The sequence below is a fragment of the Sparus aurata genome, chromosome 4, assembly GCF_900880675.1.
Source record: "Sparus aurata chromosome 4, fSpaAur1.1, whole genome shotgun sequence".
In the NCBI taxonomy this organism is placed as follows: Eukaryota; Metazoa; Chordata; class Actinopteri; order Spariformes; family Sparidae; genus Sparus; species Sparus aurata.
The window spans coordinates 8112106-8133294 of NC_044190.1; the positions used below are offsets into that span (position 1 = coordinate 8112106).

The 21189-nt window shown below is 40.0% G+C and overlaps 2 protein-coding genes and 3 long non-coding RNA genes across 6 annotated transcripts in view; 2 read left to right on the forward strand and 3 right to left on the reverse strand.

Annotated features, from left to right (window-relative positions):
- Nucleotides 1–930: 930 nt before the first annotated feature.
- Nucleotides 931–9426, reverse strand: LOC115580353 (uncharacterized). The gene is made up of 4 exons (XR_003983848.1): nucleotides 7857–9426; nucleotides 7127–7406; nucleotides 4919–6073; nucleotides 931–1136 (listed from the first exon to the last, which is right to left on the reverse strand). It is a non-coding gene; the product is annotated as an uncharacterized LOC115580353 (long non-coding RNA).
- On the forward strand, nucleotides 2812–3437 carry LOC115580354 (uncharacterized). Its single transcript, XR_003983849.1, has 2 exons — nucleotides 2812–2949; nucleotides 3210–3437. It is a non-coding gene; the product is annotated as an uncharacterized LOC115580354 (long non-coding RNA).
- LOC115580356 (uncharacterized) lies at nucleotides 3153–3806 on the reverse strand. Its single transcript, XR_003983850.1, has 2 exons — nucleotides 3756–3806; nucleotides 3153–3398 (listed from the first exon to the last, which is right to left on the reverse strand). It is a non-coding gene; the product is annotated as an uncharacterized LOC115580356 (long non-coding RNA).
- Nucleotides 8325–15399, forward strand: LOC115580352 (retinaldehyde-binding protein 1-like). 2 transcript variants are annotated; one of them, XM_030414626.1, is made up of 8 exons: nucleotides 8325–8411; nucleotides 9799–9839; nucleotides 11032–11160; nucleotides 11860–12064; nucleotides 13151–13329; nucleotides 13502–13660; nucleotides 13753–13863; nucleotides 14674–15399. In XM_030414626.1, exons 2-8 carry the CDS (start codon nucleotides 9831–9833, stop codon nucleotides 14818–14820), a joined length of 939 nt encoding a protein of 312 aa, XP_030270486.1. In that variant the 5' UTR covers nucleotides 8325–8411; nucleotides 9799–9830; the 3' UTR covers nucleotides 14821–15399. The 2 variants fall into 2 exon arrangements, with proteins under 2 accessions (XP_030270486.1, XP_030270487.1); XM_030414627.1 differs by lacking the exon at nucleotides 8325–8411 and adding an exon at nucleotides 9489–9590 and having other exon boundaries at nucleotides 14674–15396.
- A 1605-nt stretch (nucleotides 15400–17004) lies between these two features.
- Nucleotides 17005–21189, reverse strand: part of LOC115580376 (monoacylglycerol lipase ABHD2-like) — a gene marked incomplete at its 5' end in the record, with an annotated part of 12278 nt that continues 8093 nt past the window's right edge. The window contains 1 exon segment of the mRNA XM_030414657.1: nucleotides 17005–21189. This exon segment is cut by the window's right edge and continues 358 nt beyond it.

Below are 21189 nucleotides of genomic sequence, written 5' to 3' on the forward strand. Positions count from 1 at the left end.
CTCCCAAATAGAAGTTCCCCAAAATTATGGCAAAGCACATTTTTTCCAAACAAAAAAATGTAGAATAACCAGCAGGAGACCACTGATGTGTGGAGTGATTTTGGTGGCACTACACTCTGAATAATAGTGAAGTTATTGAATTTTTTGTAGTTTCTCTTTTTGGTGTTGTACTTTGTAAACGGTCCCTGCGTCCTCGTCTCACAGACAGCTGATCAGAGAGACCAGAGTTAATGTCCAGACGCTCGTTTTGATGAAAATACAGTTCTAGCTCGTTGTCTTCCTAACTATGGTAGGAAAGAGCCGTCGTTTGTGTTTTAACAAGGTTTCACTTATGAGTTATTGATCCGGGAAGTTCGAATCTGTGAATATATTTCCAACTTTACCGAACTAAATCCTACCACACAAGTCAGTTACGTATCATCGTTACGCTGCGCTCGCTCGCTGTGCTGTAAGTTTCGTTCTTCTGTTTTGAGACGCTGCTGCTGCTGTTTGAGAGGCTTTCACGTGAGATCATCGTGATGATGAGACTCCACCTGCGCGAACCGCGGACTCACTGAAGTTACTGTGAGTGACTACTGTGCACTCAGGTGGCTGATGATGAGTTTTTTTTTCACGGGGCATCAAGGCCAAAGTGCGGGGCAACGGCGGCCATGAAATTCCCTCCCGGCATGCAGTTAATGCACTGTCTTTATACTTAAACGTCATCTGATCGGCCTTATGTGATCTATTTTGAGAACTCCGATCAAAACCGATAGGGGCATTATCGGCCGATTGCGATCGGTTGCCAATCGATCGGTGCATCTCTATTAGTTAGTATATTGATGTTTTATGTGTGTTAGCCGGTGAGACCAGCATTAGAATAGTGTAAAATTTAAGATCAGCTTTTGAAGATTTCAGTTTCACCCACCTCTAATTCTAATCCAACGAAAATTTAAATTAACCAACGTTATCAACTGACACTGAGTGTTTCCTTTAACCAGCAGACTTCTCTAATGATGCACTTATCTGGAGCCAGCAGGTGGAGGTGTTGATCCTCTGAGTCAGGAGACTCTCTCAGTGAAGACTGCATTTAATATCAACTTTCAGGACGTAAATATTAGTTTTATGAATGTAATTATGTGATGCGATTTATTTGTCTTTAAAGGTCCCATATTATGAAAAACTGACTTTTTCTGGTATTTGGGGTGTTATTGTGGGTCCATGGTGCTGCCACACACCTAGAAACTTTGAAAAAAGACTATCCGTGCTTTTTTGAGTGAGATACAGATTTCTAAAGGGGTCCTGCCTGCAGTTTCCAGATACACCAGTCAAATTTGCTGCGGCTGTCGACGTCGACGGCCACTCATTTGCATATGGCTACCCCACTGCCCCTCCCTTCACCGCACGGTGTCTCCACCCACCAGGTACAGCTACCGTCTCGGAGATCCGCCATTAAGCTATTGAAATCACCATGTCCAAGCTCAAGGAGAAGTGCGCTGTTGTTGGTTGCAAGGACCAGCACAAAACACTTCATCGTCTCCCAGCTGCAGAGGACAAAAGAGCAGCATGGATTGAATTTATTTTTGAGAGCAATGTCCCAGCTGAAGTTGGCAAAAAACTGTAGGTGTGTGTGAACCACTTTGACCTGACTGTTTCACCAACTTGGGCCAGTACAAGGCAGGAGTAGTCGGCAGACTTGTACTCAAAGGAATACTTGCAGACCAGTGACATGTAAGTATACAAATAATGTGCTGTGTGTTCCTGTAGACAAGGCTGAACTCGTGCCTGATGTACTGTGTGTTTTACCATTGAGAACAAGGTATGGTTAGCGGCTAACCGCTAACGTTAGCTTCTCTGACCACACAAGTTAGTGCTACAGCAGAATCACTCTGTGTATTACATTTCTGATCTTGCACATTATGTAATGCGTGTCCTAGGGAAATGTCTGCATGTGCAAGTATTTAGCTGTTTTTATTTAGCAATTTTACACAAACTAACCAAGCAGTGTCACATAGTACCAGCTAACGCTAACCGCGATCTTCCAAGCTAATGCTAACCGCGAGCTAGTTCGCGATCAACACGGTCTCCACACGCAGACCCAGAGACCCGGTCGGTCAAGCGGTACATACACACACCCTCCACCGGGTCTAAATTTTCAGGATTTTGTGAAATAATGCATTTGAAAACGTTTTCTAAGCTGGAATATGTTGGCATTGGCCAGGGCAAAACGAGTGTACTGCTGAGTGCTACACAGAGTTTAGATTCTCTGCCCGAGCCCGCCGCTATCCTCGGACGGGCCGGGCCGGACCGGGCCCTTGACCAAGTATTTGTGCTTTTTTGTTTTTAATAACAGCTAGAAAAACGCGCATCTCTCTCCTCCCTCCATTTTTGTGTTGCTGCGTGGTGTTACACGTGAGTTATCCTCATGGTAAAAACGTGACTTGAGACGTACGTGACATCACTCCCCGAGACGCAAGAAGAAAGCAAGAATATATATTTTTACTAAGGAAAATGACCAAAATAATTCTAATGCACAGTGACTTGAATAAATAACTTTAATCTGATCACTTGTTTGTTAATGTTAACGCATTAGATTACTCGTTACTGAAATAAAGAGGTCAGGTTAGAGTAACGTAACGCGTTGCAGCCTTTAGTGCTTGAATTATACTGTAACAGTGCTGTCATGTGTTACTCCTATCCATATCTGGGAATTCTGTGCAGGATAATTAAACTGTGATTACTTGTTGAGAACATTTTAAATTGTTTGCCCATTTCTTGCAATTGTTTTCATGTTTTATTGTCTTTTTACTGTTTAAGACTCTACCTGGCTGCACTGCATTACAGTGAGAAGGCTGATAGAGGACAAGCTACCACATCATCAGGAGATCCTCTTTTCAAACTGAGCTTTCCAAAGTCCAGGAAGGAAGGGAGAGTGCAGAGCCAAACCCGTGTAGACAGTGGCGACATTCAGTAAGTTTTACAATCTTTTATTTGAACCTCTCAAATTAAAATAAACATGGACACACAGGCATCACACAAAAGGTTGAACACAAACACTTAAAACTTAAAATCTGAATTATTTTAAGATGGTTTTCAAAATAAATAAGGAGAATGTATAAATAAGAAGTAATTAGGAGAAATAAGAGAAACTTTACAACACTGCAGCACAAGGCTTTTTGGTTCTACTGCAATTTTCCTGTAAACATACATATTTGTTTATTGCATTGCAGACTGAGGTGATGCACTGTTGGATCCGCTCTCGTGAAGGTTTTCCAGAACCCTGCCCCATATGTGAAAGAGGTGCTGAAACTAATAATCTCTGAAGACCTCTTGGACCACAAAGACAGGCAGCACAACTCTCACTCTCCACCCCAGAGAGCCCCAGCACCAGCTTACAAAGCTTCTGTAGGCTATATTGGCTGAACACAATTCAATATAAAGTCAGCACTGAATGTTTACACCCATGGCAACTAGATACTTTTTTTTGTTATTATTTTCATATTGATATTGAAGTTAATATATAAAGTCAAACTGTTTCACTTCAGATATTTATTTTCTTATTATTATTTCATTCATGTCAACACATGTTTACATATGTTTCTTACAATAAAACATCTTTCCTGACTGTTCTGTGTTTTCATTGTTTGATATGTAATTTTTATGGTAATAAGTAAAAGATGAACCACAAGCAATGTAAGATAGAGGAATCAGTTATGTACTTTTCATCATAACACTTTTGCGATAAATTAATAGTATTTATGTGACTAAAAGCTTACTGCACTATTCCCCTCAGACGTAAAGGTCCATAGTCTGTCTGATAAATGTTCAGTGCATTCTGCAGTGCAGATACATTCAGGCAGACAGGTTACAGGCCAGGAGGGTCCACCATGCACGATGGTGGCTCAGGAAGCTGCTGTAGTCTTCGTGTAACCTAGAAATTATGAAAGGTAAGTGAGTGACGATAGATTAGAGAAAAGAGAGACAGAAAAATGACAACCATGTTTGCCCAGTGTTCACACTTAATTGTGGTATTTCCATACAGCAGATATTCTCAGGTTATGTAGGCATTTGTACACAATTGCCACAGGAACACCTGCTTTTATGCAGAATTTTTATTATTCACTGGAAACTATAATCGCTAATCACGTCGCATTTTTTCTTTGATAATATATCTAAAGTTTATAAACCGTTGTAACTGGTAAAAAAAAACCAATTCTGCTGGTAGAGAGGTGATGGGAGGCAACTGTGGCTTACTGAAAACTTGAAAATTGCTGGCAGTAGCTAATTACAGGTCGTCACTACAAATAAACAGGTTCTCAAGCAACGTACCTGGCTACATAAAGGTAAATAATAATATACGGTCACGCTTTTCTCTTGTAACTGCTATTGCTAAATTGCATCCGCGTTACTTTAACTGGACAGCAGTAAACACCAGCCGAGGTTTGGCTAAGCTTTATGATGTAAACACTTGAGGCAGGAGAAGGGGGCTGTTATTTGAAACAACACGGGGCAGACGGCCAGTAAGCTCGTACAACTTTCGTTAGTCTGCAGTAACATAAAAGTAACGTCGAGGTAACAAACTTAACTACTAACCAATGAGAAGAATCAATGTTCGTTCTTACTTTCTTCTGGAGCCTCTTGTTGTCCGGCGGCCATTACTTCCAGAAACTCCGCCGTTGCCATGGTCACATGATGCCGTCCTCACGTCTTCCGCAGGCAGGAAGAAGTGGGCGGCACCGTAGGCGGCGCGCAGTAGCTCATTAGCATTTAAAGGGAAAGGCACTGAAACAGGCCACCTGGAGCAGGGCTGTGAAACTGGTGTTTCAAGAACCCTGCTGTGCTCAATCCTTCAGCTTATTTCGACCAAAGCATGTTACTAACATTCCATTTAGACTTCAAGGAACCATGTTAAGAAGCAGAAATGAGCATAATATGGGACCTTTAACTCAGAGGACATTTTGACTTGTGACAGGAGAAAAGCTCAGGTATAATTGATGAAAATAATGAGGCTTACTCACTTTCAAACTCTAATGGCTAACTGGAGCACATGGTTAGAACAGACCTTAGTAAATGTTATTAGTAACATCTATGCAGTGGTGGAATGTCACTAATATGAGGTACTTACACATTTGATTTAATGCAGCTTCATACTTTACCACAGCATCACAGAAAATAAAAATACTGTCTACAATCTATATACAATCTACAGGTGGTTTAAATTCACATGTAAAAAAAAAAAAGCAAACAAACAAAGGACTTTATGAGCATATGAATGTTTGCAATTTCCAATTTGAAAAGTCAAAATTCACTTGTGAAATTCTTGTTTGTATGTGACTTCACACACATAGTTTTAGTTTACGGTGTATGTGAAAATATTCAATATGGGTGCAAAATTATGCAAAACTGTTATGGGGCAAATTTCACATACAATTTTTCCTGTCCAGTGAAAACCATTTATCTCCAGATACATTGATTTAGATTATTTCAATGTTTGTGATATACTGAAAGATTTAGTGTTCCTTCATGTGTTTGCAAAAAGTCTACTAAAACGCCTCTTGGATTAGCTGTGAAATGCATCATCACAAAGCTAAAAACAAGCTGTTATTCTGAGCTCGCAGCATGACAGCAACGCTACGATGATCTGATAGAATATGATGCATATCAGCACATTAAACTCCCCAACAGTACATGGAGTTGTCCATCCAGTGCTCGCTGCCTGTTTGTTGGCTGCAGGATGACATTAGCCATACATTCCTTTACATCAAAGACGCTAGCTGCATAGAAAAACACTCTCGTAGCGATGTCTGATGTGATACATGGAGGCTTTGTTAACCCCTGTTTGTCTCTGCCAGGGAATAGAAGTTTATTCATGGCCGTCCACTAATGAGAGGTGCAGATGGAGGAACAATAGCCGAGTACAGTAAGTCTGCCAGTTCTGGATGACAGAGGCCTCAGTGTGTGGAGGAGGGAGACCCATCCACAGCTCATTAACCTCTTCTATCAGCTCATCTCCGCTGTGTTCTCCTCCCTCAGACAGGATTCAGATGATGACCGGTCCAACCCAAGGTCTGCTTTTTCATGCAGGGATGACATGCTTTATTGTGAAGGAGAAGAGAAAACATACATGCCATGTTTGATCATTTAAAGGTTTTCAGTTACATAAATTATTTTTTTCAATACATGCACAGTTCAGCTCAGTCCTTTGTACATTATTGTAATAAATGTATCTTCAGAAGTGCCTTAATTTTCCTTATTTGCTTTTCCCTCTTCTTGTTGAGAGTTTAATGAGAACATGACTCTCATATCCGCCCATGAAATATATAGAGATAAGACTGATCACCATGACTATCTTAGAATTAGCATTTTTGGGGGCAGGTATGAATGTATACAAAGCATCAGAATCAAGCTCTTTTAATTAAAGCTAATGCAGAAGCACCAACAATTGCAGATCATCGAGTAATCACCTTTACAGCAGAAGTAAACATGTTTATCCCTTCATGACAGCTGTATGGGGTGAATTTTTAAATAACCTTTTTTGCCTCTGTGCAAGTTGTTGCACACTATCTTGCTGCTAATGTACAAGGTAGTCTGGCTGTTCGGGGCAAATAAACCCGCGCTGAAACTCAAGTGAGACACATTTTGCTAATCCTTATGTGTGAACCCATAGCATGTTAGTGTTAGCTAGCTTGGCAGCTTCCCGCTTGGTGGGTTTCATGGGTTTCCAAAGCTCATTCATGCTCTACATTAGAGAGGACACCGATGGAGCCTTCTGTCCCTACTCTGGGTTCCCTCCGTCAGTACTTTTGCACATTTTCTGAAATCTTACAAACACGGATCAACGGCACCAGATGAAGAAGCAGGGTTTCACCAAAGTTGTTACGATTCATCCTGACGTCAATTTGAATGTGTACATCAAATTCCATGGCACTAATATCAACCTTCTGGTGGCAAAGTCAGAAGAAAACTAAAGTCGGAAGGGTACATCCTCTGGGGATCATGTTGCCTTTGTAGATTTCTACAAGTGAAGCAAAAGTGACCCCAAAATGATTCATTGCTGTAAGTAAGAAAGATGGAGGGAATGAAGATGGAAAGAGATACGTGACAGATGATCAGCAATAATAGCAAACATGATTTGATTTTCACTGACTGTAGTTAATGAGTGGCAGCAGAGGAGAGGCCAGTTGTCTGATGTCGTGCAGCCATGGATAATTAATCCATAATCTGGGCCCCAAAACAGGTGGTTCCCTCTGTTGAGGATTTCAAAGAATGTGTAATGTGAAGTTGAACGTGTGAGTCCGTCACAGGTGGTCGCCTCCCTCATATGACATTTGTTCAGGCACAGGAAGCTCAAATCCCACCTTTCATGTCACATGTGCCGGGTCAACGTTCCGTCTCAGTGGGGAACAACAAGCTTACAGGGCACCACACTGGGGACAAGATGAATGTTTGAGACAGCAGTGAGAAAAACCTGCAGCGCTCAGGTTTCATACAAAATGATGTGATGTTAATACAAACTGTGTAGAGCTGGAATCAGAAAAAAATAAAAAAATGTTAGTTTCTCTTTGAGATATGTTTATATTTGCTTATGTTTCAAAATCTTTCTTGTGTGATGAAAATGATAATCAGACCAGTGTACGGTGGCCCGAAGGTGCACAACACATTTGAAAAACACTTGAACGAAACAAAATAGTTTCAGTTTTGTTCACGTGTTGTTGTGTTTTCCGATTTGTTACCATATATCTGAATTGTTAGGTTTTTGGATTTGGTAATGTGTTTTCGAAAAAATGTTGTTGTTTTCTATTTTATGCATTTGTTTAAAATCTGAAATGTTGTTGAAATGTATTATATTAAAGTGTTTAATCTGACTGTAAACCCACCGTGATGTCACCCGTGGATTTGTGGACCATTTTGAAGCCAGAATTGGCATCGTGGGCATCGCCATGTTGCTTTTATGGAGCCAGATTTGGTCTTATATGGATGAGAGGTTGGAGCTGGAAGAAATATATCATCTGTTTGACTCCAAATGGCGATAGAGACTATGAACTCAATAGGAAACTGTTTACTGAGCTAATAATCAAGTGATCATTCTCTCATCATCTTTCATACAAACAAACTTATCGTTGCAACCAGTGGAGTTGTCCCCTGCTGGCACTATGAAAGGATGCAGATTTAATGGTTCCCGTTTAAGACGGTGAGGCAAAAAGTCCTGTGTTTGGTCCCTCGGGACCACCGTAACACAAGCGTGACAGTCCAGACCGACAAGCCTCTCCTCCACAGTTTGCATTATGTAGATTAGCCACTCATTGTAATCCAGTGTGTCATTCTAATCCTGCCTGGAGTGACGTTTCCAGGAGCTCCTCCCCTCCTGGTCCTCTCTCCTCCTGCTGTTTCTCCGGCCACTCTGTCCACTCCTCTCATCCTGTCTGCTGAAGGTAAGTCTGCTCGGCTCTCTGGCTAAAATGACCCCTCGACTGATCAGGAAGAATGATGAGCAGTTTGGGGATATTAATATTGTTTATTGTGATTATTAAAACCTTAAAAGCAGTACTTTGAGTTACATTTTCAATGAGAGATAACGGTTGTTTTTTGTATTGAGCGAATGTGTCATAAAGTGTGTGCCCATGCTTTGGAAGATTTGTTCAATGCAAGACTTAATGTTCGGTATTTCACATAAGTTAATATAGAAGTAGAGTTATTGTAGAGTCATTTCAATATGAGACTGTTCCAAGTCTTACAACAAGAGGAGCAGTGGGGCATCTGTGTCATGACCTAACATCCACATCAGAATTAAGCTTTACACCAGACTACATATGAATTAAATACAATGTTTTTTCTTTATGTTTTAGTTTGAAGAATTGTTTAAATAAGATCACTTTATCAACAAGTCTGTGCACTTAAATGTAACATGTCGAGTACATCTATTTAGATAGAAGTTATAGTTGTGCCGTTGTTTCCTAATCGAAACAAAGACAGTGGGTGATAATGACTTACCAAAAAACCCAAATTAAAAAATGCATTAATGTTCATAACAATTTGAGTTACATAAAGAGCACTGACTCATGTCATTCCTTGACACTTGGATTTGGGAATAGAGTCGCAGTTAACAGAGTTTTAGTGATTTAGATTTTTCAAGATCATGATTTTAACTTCAGAACAGTCAAAGGCAACATGCACACCACTTACCTTTTTTAAATCCCTGTTTGTGATGCAACGAAAACAGATGATCAATGATTCAGTCACAGAGTTTCTCAGTCTTGAGAAAGTTCTTTATTGCAGCCATAAATGTTGTTTAAAGACTGATGTTCTGGTTTTTTGTAATATCAACCAGACTCCTATTTTGCAAAAGAAAAATCAGATGCTCCAGCATGTTATTCATCTTTGAACTAGACTGGGACAGCTGTTTTAGGAGTGGTAACAGGTTAAGTCTACCATTCAAACCAAATCAAGGTAATACAACAGGAACAAACCAGACTGGAAAAACAAAATTAAAAAGCTGTTGCTCTGTTACTGTGTTGTATCAGGCTCTTATGTGCGCAGATGTTCTTCTCCACTGATTCATCTTTAACACTGACATCACTGAGCCAATACATCATTTTATTTCACTCATAGAGGTAATTCAAGGTGATTTATATAACGAAGTTCATCTAAGAAATGTTTGTGTTGATAAGTCATGTAGATGTTGCCTCTAACTGGGTTAATGCATGTCTGTTTCCATGACTTCTTCTAACAAACTCAAACAAACTGAACGTCTGGAAAACTCTGAAAGAAAGACTTAGCTCTCATGTTCTGTTTGTGCCAATGCTGCTTCTGTCTTCACAGTGTTGGTGAAGCTGCTGTGAGACGCTGCAACCATGGCTGCTGTAAGTTGAATCACTCTGAAATAATTCAACAGAGAGCACTTGAGTGTCACCTTGTCTCTGTTTAAGCCCTTTCATCACGGTCTGGCCTCTCCTCACTGGTGGAGCATCAGCTGCTGGAGGTCTGACCGTCAGCGCATGATGCTGCTTAAAGCTGTTATTGTGCCGGTAGATGCCGGCTCTGGGATGGACCCTTAAGCTGTTTTTTAAGAAGTGGCTTTAGAAGTCCTTTCTGTAATCATGTGAAGCAGATTAAGCAGCCGTCCACTGCTGTGAATCGTTTTTGGGTCTCGACTAAAAGTCATTATAACGAGCTGCTGAGGAAGAATCCAAGCAGTAAAGCATGAATAATAACAACACTCTCGCTTTGTTTCACAAAATGCATCTGCAGTGATGTGAAAGACAAGCAGTGAAGGAGTGTAACTAAGTACATTCACTCAAGTCAAATTGTGAGGTACTTCTATATGTTTTTTCCATTTTCTGCTACTCTATAATCCCACTCCACTACATTTAGAGGCACATGTTGTAATTTTTACTCACTACAAAAATTGTAGTTAATAGTTACTTTGCGGATTACACGCTGCATCAGATCTTCGATTCATTTTTGTTTTGGGGAATTGGATAATTAAAAAATATATAATTTTTCTGAATCAGAAAGAATGCTGATTATAAGATCAAATACTCAGTCAACCTGTAGTAATTTATGTATAATTTACAGTCACTTGTGCTTGTGATACTTAAGTACATTTAATGTCAGCAGCCTTGGGGAGCGAATATGTTACAGAAAAAAGGAGTAATCAGATACAGATAGATTCAGTGAGAGAGAGGATTACAATTTTGAACTAAAGTATGATGTAGTTGTCTGTAACGATGCACATGAGTCACACATCATCACTCTGGTCTGAGTGAAACCAAATACTCGTTATTCCTCTCTCAGCTCTATGTCTTGTTTGGTATTGAAGTAATCAAGAAGTAACGGAAGGTTATCAAGTTACACTACTTTCATATTGTGCTACTATTTGTATGTGTAACAATCACATTTATCAAACTACTATTATAATACAAAATCTTTGCTTGACTTTATACAACCCTGGGTAAAGGATGAGATCAGTCGATGTGGTTGTTTATGGCAGTATACCCAAGAAACTAGAGCCGATATGATAGTTACATTTTTAACAAACTCGTGTTTTTGCAGACTGGATCTTACCGTATGGTGTCGGAGGAGGAGCAGGCCATGAGGTCTAAGCTGGAGCATCTGACAGTGAAGGATCATGGGCCGGTGTTCGGGCCCTGCCACAAGCTGCCCGGTCACACTGTGCAAAAGGTAAGAAATAATAACTGCAGCATGCACAAATCTAATTATTATTTTAAAAAGTACTCTACTCCAGAACAATCTCTAGGTATTTGTAATTTACTTTATACTTCATACAGCAAATATTGTACATTTTGCTCCATTACATTTGTCCGACAGAGTTGCTCGCTGCCACTCACAGGACATGTAGGCTGCAAACATGATGAGCCAACTGAATATGATGCTCTGATGGAGATTAACTCCCCAACAGCATATACACACAAGGACAGTTACTGTTTACAGAATATGTATCTTTATTCTTATAGTTTTTTTATTATATCATTATTCAAATTGTTATTCTTTCTCTCTTTGTTTTGTTATTTACTCTTGTGCTGCTACTTATTCCCCTCTGTACTGCTGTGTTACCTGTGAAATTCTCCCAGGGGGGATCAATAAAGGAACATCTTATCTTATTTTATCTTATCTTATATAAAGGAGATGAAGTGAGCTCAACCTTAAACATCCACAGCAGTACGATGACACATACACATTAATGCAGCAGTGATATACACAAACAGGGAACATTTTGCTGATAATACGTGCAAGGTTTGAATGCAGTACTTTCACAGTGAAGTATCAGCACTATGACTGAGTGAAGCATCTGAATACTTCGTCCACCACATGTGTCTGATGTGTCTGATGTCACCTTGTTTTTGTCTCTTCCTCCTGCAGGCGAAGGACGAGCTGAACGAGACGGATGAGAGGCGGGCGTCGTCGCTGAAGGACCTGCGGGCCATGATGAAGGAGCGAGCGGCGGAGGGAGACGACCTGGCCAAACTGGTGGTGGAGCGTTTTGGGGACGAACCAGACTCCCTTCTCCTGCGCTTCCTCAGAGCTCGCAAGTTTGACGTTGTCAGATCCCACGAGCTCATGAAGGGTTAGTAGCAGCCGTTTGATCAATCTTTGCATCAGTGATTTTTATTTCACTCTCAGATCTCAGAAGTGGTTTGCTTTCATTCGGTGCCCGCAAACATTTTCAAATAGTTTCAGTAATTGAGGGCGAGACCTCGTTTGTGCTCCTCGTTTGCATGAGTCCTGCCCATCACTGAGACAGGGAGGCATGTGTTCATTAATTGGGGGGCTTTTAAAATGCTTCTGAGTGTTCCGCTGAACAAAGACCTCCATTGTGTCCAAATGGGACAGCAAGTGTACTTCACTTGTGAACCCCCAGTGTTCTCCTGGGAACTGACTGTGTCGGTCTGGGAGAGGAGATGAGATTAAAACGTGGTTTTGAAGAGTGGTTTGACGCTCAGAGGACAAAAATACCATGCTGATGAGCTGCTCGTGTTTCTGCGTGCGCTAATGACTCCTACTTCTACTCAGCGGTGGAAGAAGTACTCAGAACATTTACTTAAGTTAAAGGGGCAACAGTGTAGAGATACTCTGTAGATGAAAAGTCATGCATTCAAAATCTAACTGAAGTAAAAGTGCAAAAGTATTTGTGTTGTATGTAAACTTCAGTCTGTTTCCCTGGTCATTAATATTAGATGTAAACTGCACCCAAACTCCAGCTGAGGCCCCGGGCTCTGAGCAGATCAGACTAAATGTACCGGGTCAGTGCAGACTAATGTCATAGTGCTCTTGGACTGTTATTCTTGCTGTAGCTGTGAGATGATTTGGACATCACAACGACACAGGAAAAACACAAATTTATGAATATGGATCAGAACGTGTTATTGTGAGAGGAGAATGCGATGTGAACTTGTTTTGTGGGGTTAATTGGTGCTGGCGAGTAAGACACAGAACACACACACACACACACACAACACACACACACACACTGGGTTAATTAGTGATTTGGTATGAAGAGGCTTGGATCTACAGTGTAGAGGCACTGAGACAGTGGTGTCATTGTGTTTGGCACTAAACAACCTTCACTGTACACAAAGGGTCCGTGGACCATTAGGGCTTCATAACAGAATGCAAATGTGTGTGTGTGTGTGTGTGTGTGTGTGTCCTCTAGGGTATGTGCGCTTCAGGAAGGAGTATCCCGAGCTGTTTGAGAACCTGACCCCTGAGGCGGTCCGCAGCACCATCGAGGTCGGTTACCCCGTGGTTCTGCCCAGCAGGGACAAGTACGGCCGAGTTGTCCTGCTCTTCAACATTGAGAACTGGGACCTGGAGGAGATCACATTCGATGAGGTAGCTGCATATCAGCCTCACAGTGCGCAGCAGCACCTCCTCGATATCAATCACCAAGAAAAGGGGCACCTCATAGCTCTCATAGCAATATCCCTATCGTAGCAAAGATTGGATGTACTAAAAACTATATATAATGGACTCTACTGAAAATGTCTTTGTTTGTGTGTGACAGGTCTTAAGAGCGTACTGTGTGATCCTGGAGAAGCTGCTGGAGAATGAAGAAACCCAGATTAATGGCTTCGTCCTGATTGAGAACTTTAAGGGCTTCACCATGCAGCATGCATCAGGGATTAAACCGGCCGAGCTCAAGAAGATGGTGGACATGCTGCAGGTCAGAGCGGACACACAAGGAAAGCTGCCAACGTTTTCACGTGCAGCCTCAGAGCTTTTTTAAAAGTGTTGCGTTCGTGTGTTTTTACGCAGGACTCGTTCCCAGCACGCTTCAAGGCGGTCCATGTCACTCACCAGCCCTGGTACTTCACCACTACGTACAACGTGGTCAAACCCTTCATGAAGAGCAAGCTGCTGGAGAGGGTACGGAGGGAGGACGTGTGCCATTAACGCTTTATTATATATCTGACTTTCAGCTTGTTTTTTCCAACTGTTTATCCGATTTGTACGGAAGCTCGTTGCTGCCAAGCCTGAAAAACAAAAACAGATCAGTATCACATTTTTTTCACTGTTGCAAGATATTTTCTCTTTACAACAATATACTTATTATCTTGTGATAATGTTAGACGTTTCATGTTAGAATGTGTTCATTTATTTTTTTAACCTAAAACGTTTCACACTTTATCAGAAGATATTTTCATCACATTATAACATGAGAACTTATTATTTAAGTGATATATTTTGCCGTTATTACGAAATACAAACTTTTCACCATATAACAAAAGATTTCTCTTGTTATAACAATGTACTATTTTTATTCTTATAACCTGAAACATTTTGTGTTACAACAAGATATATAAAACACCATAACCAGATATTCTGACGTTATATTATCACATTATGATGTGAAACACTTTGTAACAACAATTAGTTATCACGTTAAAACATTAAAAGGTAAATGTTAAGATAAAAAATGAGGCTATTTCAGGCTATGTACTAGAAAACGTTCTTGTTATGGCTATATAAGCTTTCACAATACAAGATGAATAGTTAATTGTTATAATGTGACTAGACTGGATGTTATTTAGTGGAAATATCTTGTTGTAACATGAAAAACATGCTGCTATAACAATAAAATGATCGGGTTGATAATGGCAATGACCTGTTTTTCTCTGTCTGGTGGTAAAGTTGCTCCAGTCTTCTCCTCTGAACACTGTTTCTATCTTTCTTCAGGTCTTTGTTCACGGTGACGAGCTCGAAAACTACGTCAAAGAATTCAACGCAGACATCCTGCCTGCAGACTTCGATGGTAAAGCCCCGGTCTCTGACTGCCAGGCCATCGCCAACAAGATATTCGGCTCTGAAGACACCGCTCTCTGAGAGAACGGTCCTCTCATATCAACCCCAAGAGTTAGAGTGTCCTTCATCCTAGATGCTTCTTTTGTGATCAGAAATGTGGTCTAATTTGAAGCTATTGACATTTTTATTATTATTCAGGCAGTTCCTATGAGCGAAGAAAAGTATCTAGAGTTAGGAGAAGGGAGTGGTTCGCAAATATATGATGATATAAGTGGGAGAGAAAAAGGATGTTTAATAATTGATGGTTAATGTTACAGCACTGACGTTCCTTGTTACTTTACAAGCGGAGGGAAAATGAGGGAGTGTTTCGCCTTATAATGAATTTCACATCATACACATCAGCCTTGTGCCAACAGTTTACAGAGTACAGAAGTGAATCATAGTCTTTGGGAGATTTTTAGAAAGATACGAAGAGGGAAAATGAATGTTTAAGGAGCAGGAGCCTCCTGATCCTGATTCAGTGCCATGGAAACACTTCTTTGTCTCAGCAGCCTTGTTTGAGTGGTGACACTCAGATGCCTGACAGACCACAAAGATCCATTCTGCAATTTGCACTGGATTGAGACATTTAAAATAAAATAGATTTTTTTGTGTGTCCGATGTTTTTCATGTCATTTTTGCTGTTTGTCGTCTTGTTGTTTCACCCGGTCTGTTTCACTGAGCAAGTTTATAATTAAACCAGGTCTACGTCATAAAATCTGATTTATTTTCAGCCAACCATGTTTTATAAAAGAGGTTTAAATGAGTCTGTAACCCTTCTTTAACAGTCATCTTCCTACTGGTATTAGGTAGGAAACTGCGATCTGAACTGGTCATAACTTCATGGTAGTTATTAGAATTAATGGGTAATAGTCAAGGTTTTCTTATTATTAGTATTTCGTAGTATGCAGTATCTCTGTACTAATACTATTATAATATACTCTAACATATTAGTATCTATATTATAGAATATACCAATAATATACTCTTAATTACCATATATCTACTGACTAAATTCTTAGAAATTGGGGAACTGTAAAAGGAAGGGTTACTAATGGACCTGACCAAAGCTACGATGGAGAGACCAGAGCTAGACAAAGTACTCATATCATTCAATAAAAGTTGAAATACCATGGTATAGTAATACTCTGTTACAAGTAAAAATTCTGCATTCACATGATAAGTGTTAGGACAACCCTGTCTCTATATAAAGTTGTGTCCCTGTGTAAAACATGGATAAAAGCAGAATGTAAACAAACTGTGTTTACCGACGACAGCTTTAGGATCTGTTTCTTGAATCAGGACTTCATTCAAAATATACTTGAATAGTACTCAACTTAAATTTTGCAACTGGTAAAAGTGGGGTTAATAGAATGACTTCATATATGAGTGTGTAGCTTAACTTTGAGTAATATATTGTATTTTATTTGTTGTTGTTTTTTATTTTGTAAGTAATGAATCTCTCAAATAAGTGTAGGGAAGAGAAAAAAATGTTGTCTGAAATGTGGAGTAGAAGTAAAAGTTATTGAACTGAAGTACCTCAAAATCGTATTTAATTGCAGTACTTGAGTAGATATATTCAGTTATTTTCTACCACCGCTCCAGATTACCACGGTCCTGGTCAGGGTAGTTTTTTGTCATAGTGTCACTTAAAGCTAAACTCCATGTTTTTTTAATCCAGCAGGGAGGGAGCCTCAGGAACACCATTTAAAAACACTGGCTTAACTGTTGTTACAGTGAATTTGCAGGATCCAAACGGTGATTCTTCAGTGTTCCTCCTTACATCTGCACGGTGCATGTGAGCCAGTTTGCATTTCCTGTCAAACACATCTCATAAAGCTCACAGACGAGTTAAACACGTGTGTGACCTCAACATAAGGAGCATTTTTTTTATGATTTGTTCCTCTTTAAATGTCACGTATATGAAATTAAAGAAGCAGCTACTCAGTTTATTATAATACAAGCGGGTCAGACAGATAATCTGAAGGTCTCTACTCTGTTTTGACACCATATGGAGTTTGTTATGTCACTTAAGTAGCTTAAGTTGTTCAGGGGACAGACACAGTGAGGAGTACAGTACAGTGTGGTTGTCACACGGGGGCTCAACTGTATCACTTTTGTCCCCATGTTAGATATAAACCTTCAAATTAATCAGATAACAACTTCTTCCATCTACTTGTATTTTGCTTTTCCATCATCAAGTCAAGTAAAGAGAACTGGAGACCATTTTTCTTTTGAGAAAATAATTTATTTTGGAACACAATAACCATATTTCCTCACGTAGTTAGATCACACACACCACTGGTTTTCTTCAACAAAAACACCCAGTGTTCAATATCCGAGTACATCATGTTGTGTGACTGTGTGTGCCCCGTCTCCTCGTCGACACATCCCTTAACCGCCTATCAGCATCAAAGTGTTTGTCAGAACAAAATTAAAGCTGCGGGCTAACACACTGTGGGCTCTCGTCACTTGTTTGGGCTAAAAAGATTTAAACTGAAAAGTCATCTTAGAAGAACACTGAGCAACGTTCATCCCAATCCAAGGAGTATTTCTTTATATATCGGAGACGTTTAAATTTAAATTTGTCCAGTCAAATTTAACACGAGCCCACAATCTTGACAAAACAGGATCTTTGAAGCACCGGGGTCAGGATAGATACAACGGAGCACATTCTCATATCAACACAGGTAACTGACATTTCAGAGCCAACACTCCATGAGAAAATCATCTGAATGTTTATGACGTGTTTTGGTCTTTTATACGTTGAAAACTATTTCCCGCAACATTAAAATAACAAGAGATCCCTCCTGGTTGGTTATTGCCTTTATTTTCAGAAATGTTCCCTCAAATACTTGAATATACACTATATTTATATTATATTTCTTTAGCTTTTCCATCGTTAAAGTGAAGAAGTTTTGGTTTTCAATCAGAGGTGGTGATATGACACAGTATACACGCACTGTACTCGTCAACACTCGCGCTCTGATGCATTTGCACGATAACACAAGAAGTCGTAATAACAATACAAAATACAAAAAACAAAAATACCTCAAATAATCGACAAGAACAAAAAATACATCCAAATAATACATCCAAACCTGCATTTTTTTTGTGCAAAGTCAGGGGGGGAGGCAAAAAAATCTCAGAAAGAACACAAACGGCTCTCGCTGCAGAAACCGGGTTTTATGCTGGTGTCGTCGATACTCCTCTGATTTCCCTACGAGCCAGAGTAAATCCAAACCACACCTGATTGTGTTAAAATGAGAGCTGTGGACAGAGCGAACCCTGAATCATGTCACCTCTCTGCATGCGAATGAGAGGACGTTTGCCATGAATGACTGGCAGTTGTAGTTTGGTCTCCCTGATGACAGATGGCAGCAGTGGTTTGTGGTTTGAACAATGGGGGATGAAAAGTCTTTTTCCGGGCAAAGAAACTCAAACTGACACTTTCCAGTTAGGGATGCACTAAAACGTCTTTAGAATGCATCAACCAGAGACAGCAGCCGTGTCGCTACTGATCCAAATTAAATACTTTCATTGTTAGTGTCATTACAACATTTAGTGTTTCCATTTTCAGTTAAATTAAAGGGGAACTGGACACTCTTTCCCATTTTAAGAGTGTCTAAGGATAACAGTTATTTGAATGTATCCCTTCTTGTTAAAGAATAAGATCATTTTTGTTTAACCAGAAACAGCTAAACACACCACCAGACTCCATTTACAGAAACATCAAACGTCACTTTATTGTCATAAAGCAAACCTGATAAAAAAATTCTCACCAAAACCACTTTGGTTTGTCTTCAGAGATGCTTTTGGTGGCTTAGGTTTAGGGTTATTTTGTTTGTTTGTTTCATGGTGATAAATTGACCGTTTCTGTAAATGGAGTCTGGTGGATTTGGTGAGAGTGATTTAATGGCTGGCTCTGGTTAGAAGAAAGAGGAATAGGGTTAAAAAATAGTGGAGTTCCCCTTAAATCCAGTGATGGTGGTCTGCTGACTTTTTGCCACAGACTCATTTTAATTTAAAGTACATAAAAATAACTGTGGGGTGCACATATTTTAAATGTGGTGAAAAGAGGCCACCGGTATCAGATCAGTATTGAGTTAAGAGGGATAAAGTTTTTTTAAACCAGTGTCTGTGAGATTAACACCTGGATTTCATAGTATTTGCACAGAATAATCTCCACAAAGGGAGGTGAAATGAAACAAGAGATCTGATATCAGTGGTGATCAGAATCAATATCACAGTACCATTCATTTGACCATTATGAACATTTACTTAGATCAAACTACTATTTGTCAGTGGAGTCTTTGACTGTAAACAAAAACTGAATGACTGTTTAGCATCAACACAGGTCTTTGATTCTTACAATTCATATGTTTTTATATTCTGTGCAATTCTATTACTGACAGTATGAGCTACTTATATGAAATGTCCTGATATCCAAAACCTCCTGCAACTTAAATTGACTCTATTACATGCAAATACTATGAAACCCAATAGTTATGACAAACAAACTTTGGCTTTAGAGTTTTAACAACTAATCGATTAGTTATCAGTTATCAAATTCATCGGCAACTATTTTGATAACTGGTTTGAGTAATTTCTTGAAAAAGTCAGAATTCTCTGATTCCAGCTTCTGTGACAGTTAACTGAATATATTTGGGCTGTGGACAAAACAAGACATCTGAGGACGTCGTCTTGAGCTTTGTGGAACACTAATCAACATTTTTTACCATTTTCGGACATTTTCTAGAGACATTTTCAGATTAATAAATGAAAATAATCGTTAGTTGCAGCCCAGCTTGGCTTGAACTGCCTTACAAGAAAGCTCACTCCCTTCATTATTTCAAACCATCCACCTGTCTCATCACAGTGTTCAGATTACTTGGCTGGACTGGAAGCTGCTTCCTAAGCCCTTACAACAAAGTTCTTGATTAGATTCAGGTTTTAAAAAGTCCACAGATCCCATTATTGCAGTTTGATTTCATCAAAACACGACTAAGATGGATTTCAACATTTTTAAGTCCACTCTGTGGAGCTAAAATGCTAAAAAAGAAAAAAGCTTTTCAATGCAGTCTAAGAAACATAAATATTCCCTTGCACTAAATCTCTTCTTTCTTGCATGCAGTGGTCTCCATCTAACTGAAACCAACCAGAATTTAACAAACAGTCCAATGAAATAAACATTTGGTTTAGAGTTCCTTTGCCCTCCTACTAATCACACCTCACAGCTCAGATTATAAAGAAAAAACCTGCTGAACCTTCCCTTTAAACAGCACCACAACGGCTGCATTTTCAAAATCCGACACCACAGAATCATCTGCTGGTAAATGTAAGAAGATGTCTATGAGCACTTAACCACTCAGAAGCTGGCTAGTGGCAGGTATGTGCAAAAAGAGAAGGATATCAGAGTCTTGGCTGGACCTGCAGCTGATCAAAGGCAGACGACAGAGTAAGAGGGCGCAAAGACACGGACAAAAGACGACACGGGGGAACACGCAAGTCATCTAACTTTTCGTTATCATCCTCGCTCCCTCCAGTTCTCCAGCTTAATCCTCAATAACCTCCATACTTCAACTTATGGGGGGGGCGGGGATCAAAAGGATTGTGTCATACAGGATGTAAAGTGCACTGAATCAAAGTGATAGAATGTGACTGTGGGAATGTGCATGGATCCCCACTGGAGCGAATTCCCACTCATGTCTGAACACATTTCAAGTGCCAAAACATATGTGCCAGGAGGATGTCATGAGCTGGACAAAACATGTAAAATCCCACCGTAATACTTTTTTTTTTTCTACTGTACATTTTCTACAAACAACAGAGCAACAGTTCACCCAAAAGAACGGACATGTTAGGGGGCAGAGAATCCGGATCACGTCTACCAAAACATAAAGATCACATGCTCCGTCACGGGGTCTTTAACTCTCGGTCGACACAGGCGCACACGGACATCCACACTACATCTGTGAGTTAGATACATACATACTACAAAGACGCTGTGTTGGTTAAGACAGCAGACTAGGCTATATGGCCTTGGCGGTGATAAGCAGTGGGCTTCTTACAGGTGCCGCCAACGGGCACCGACTGCAGCACAGTCAGTTTACAGTAATAGGAGGCTTCTTGTGTGCTCTTGTTTTTCATGAACTACGGTACTCTAAAGTGGTGCTCTCACTTTCCTTTCCTCTCATCATATTTGGTCAATGACTCCATTAGCCAAGGACCACTGGTGCGTACACATAGAGAAAATGTTCCTGCTCTGAATTCAAAGTCCTCGCAAAGGAAAAAGAGCACAAAGGCAGTTATTTGTTTTTGTTCCTTCACATACTGTAAGGTGATGGTGATTACAAAGGAGAACTGTGGTGAAGGTGTGGAGACATGTGTGGGTCTGGAGAGGTGAGTAGC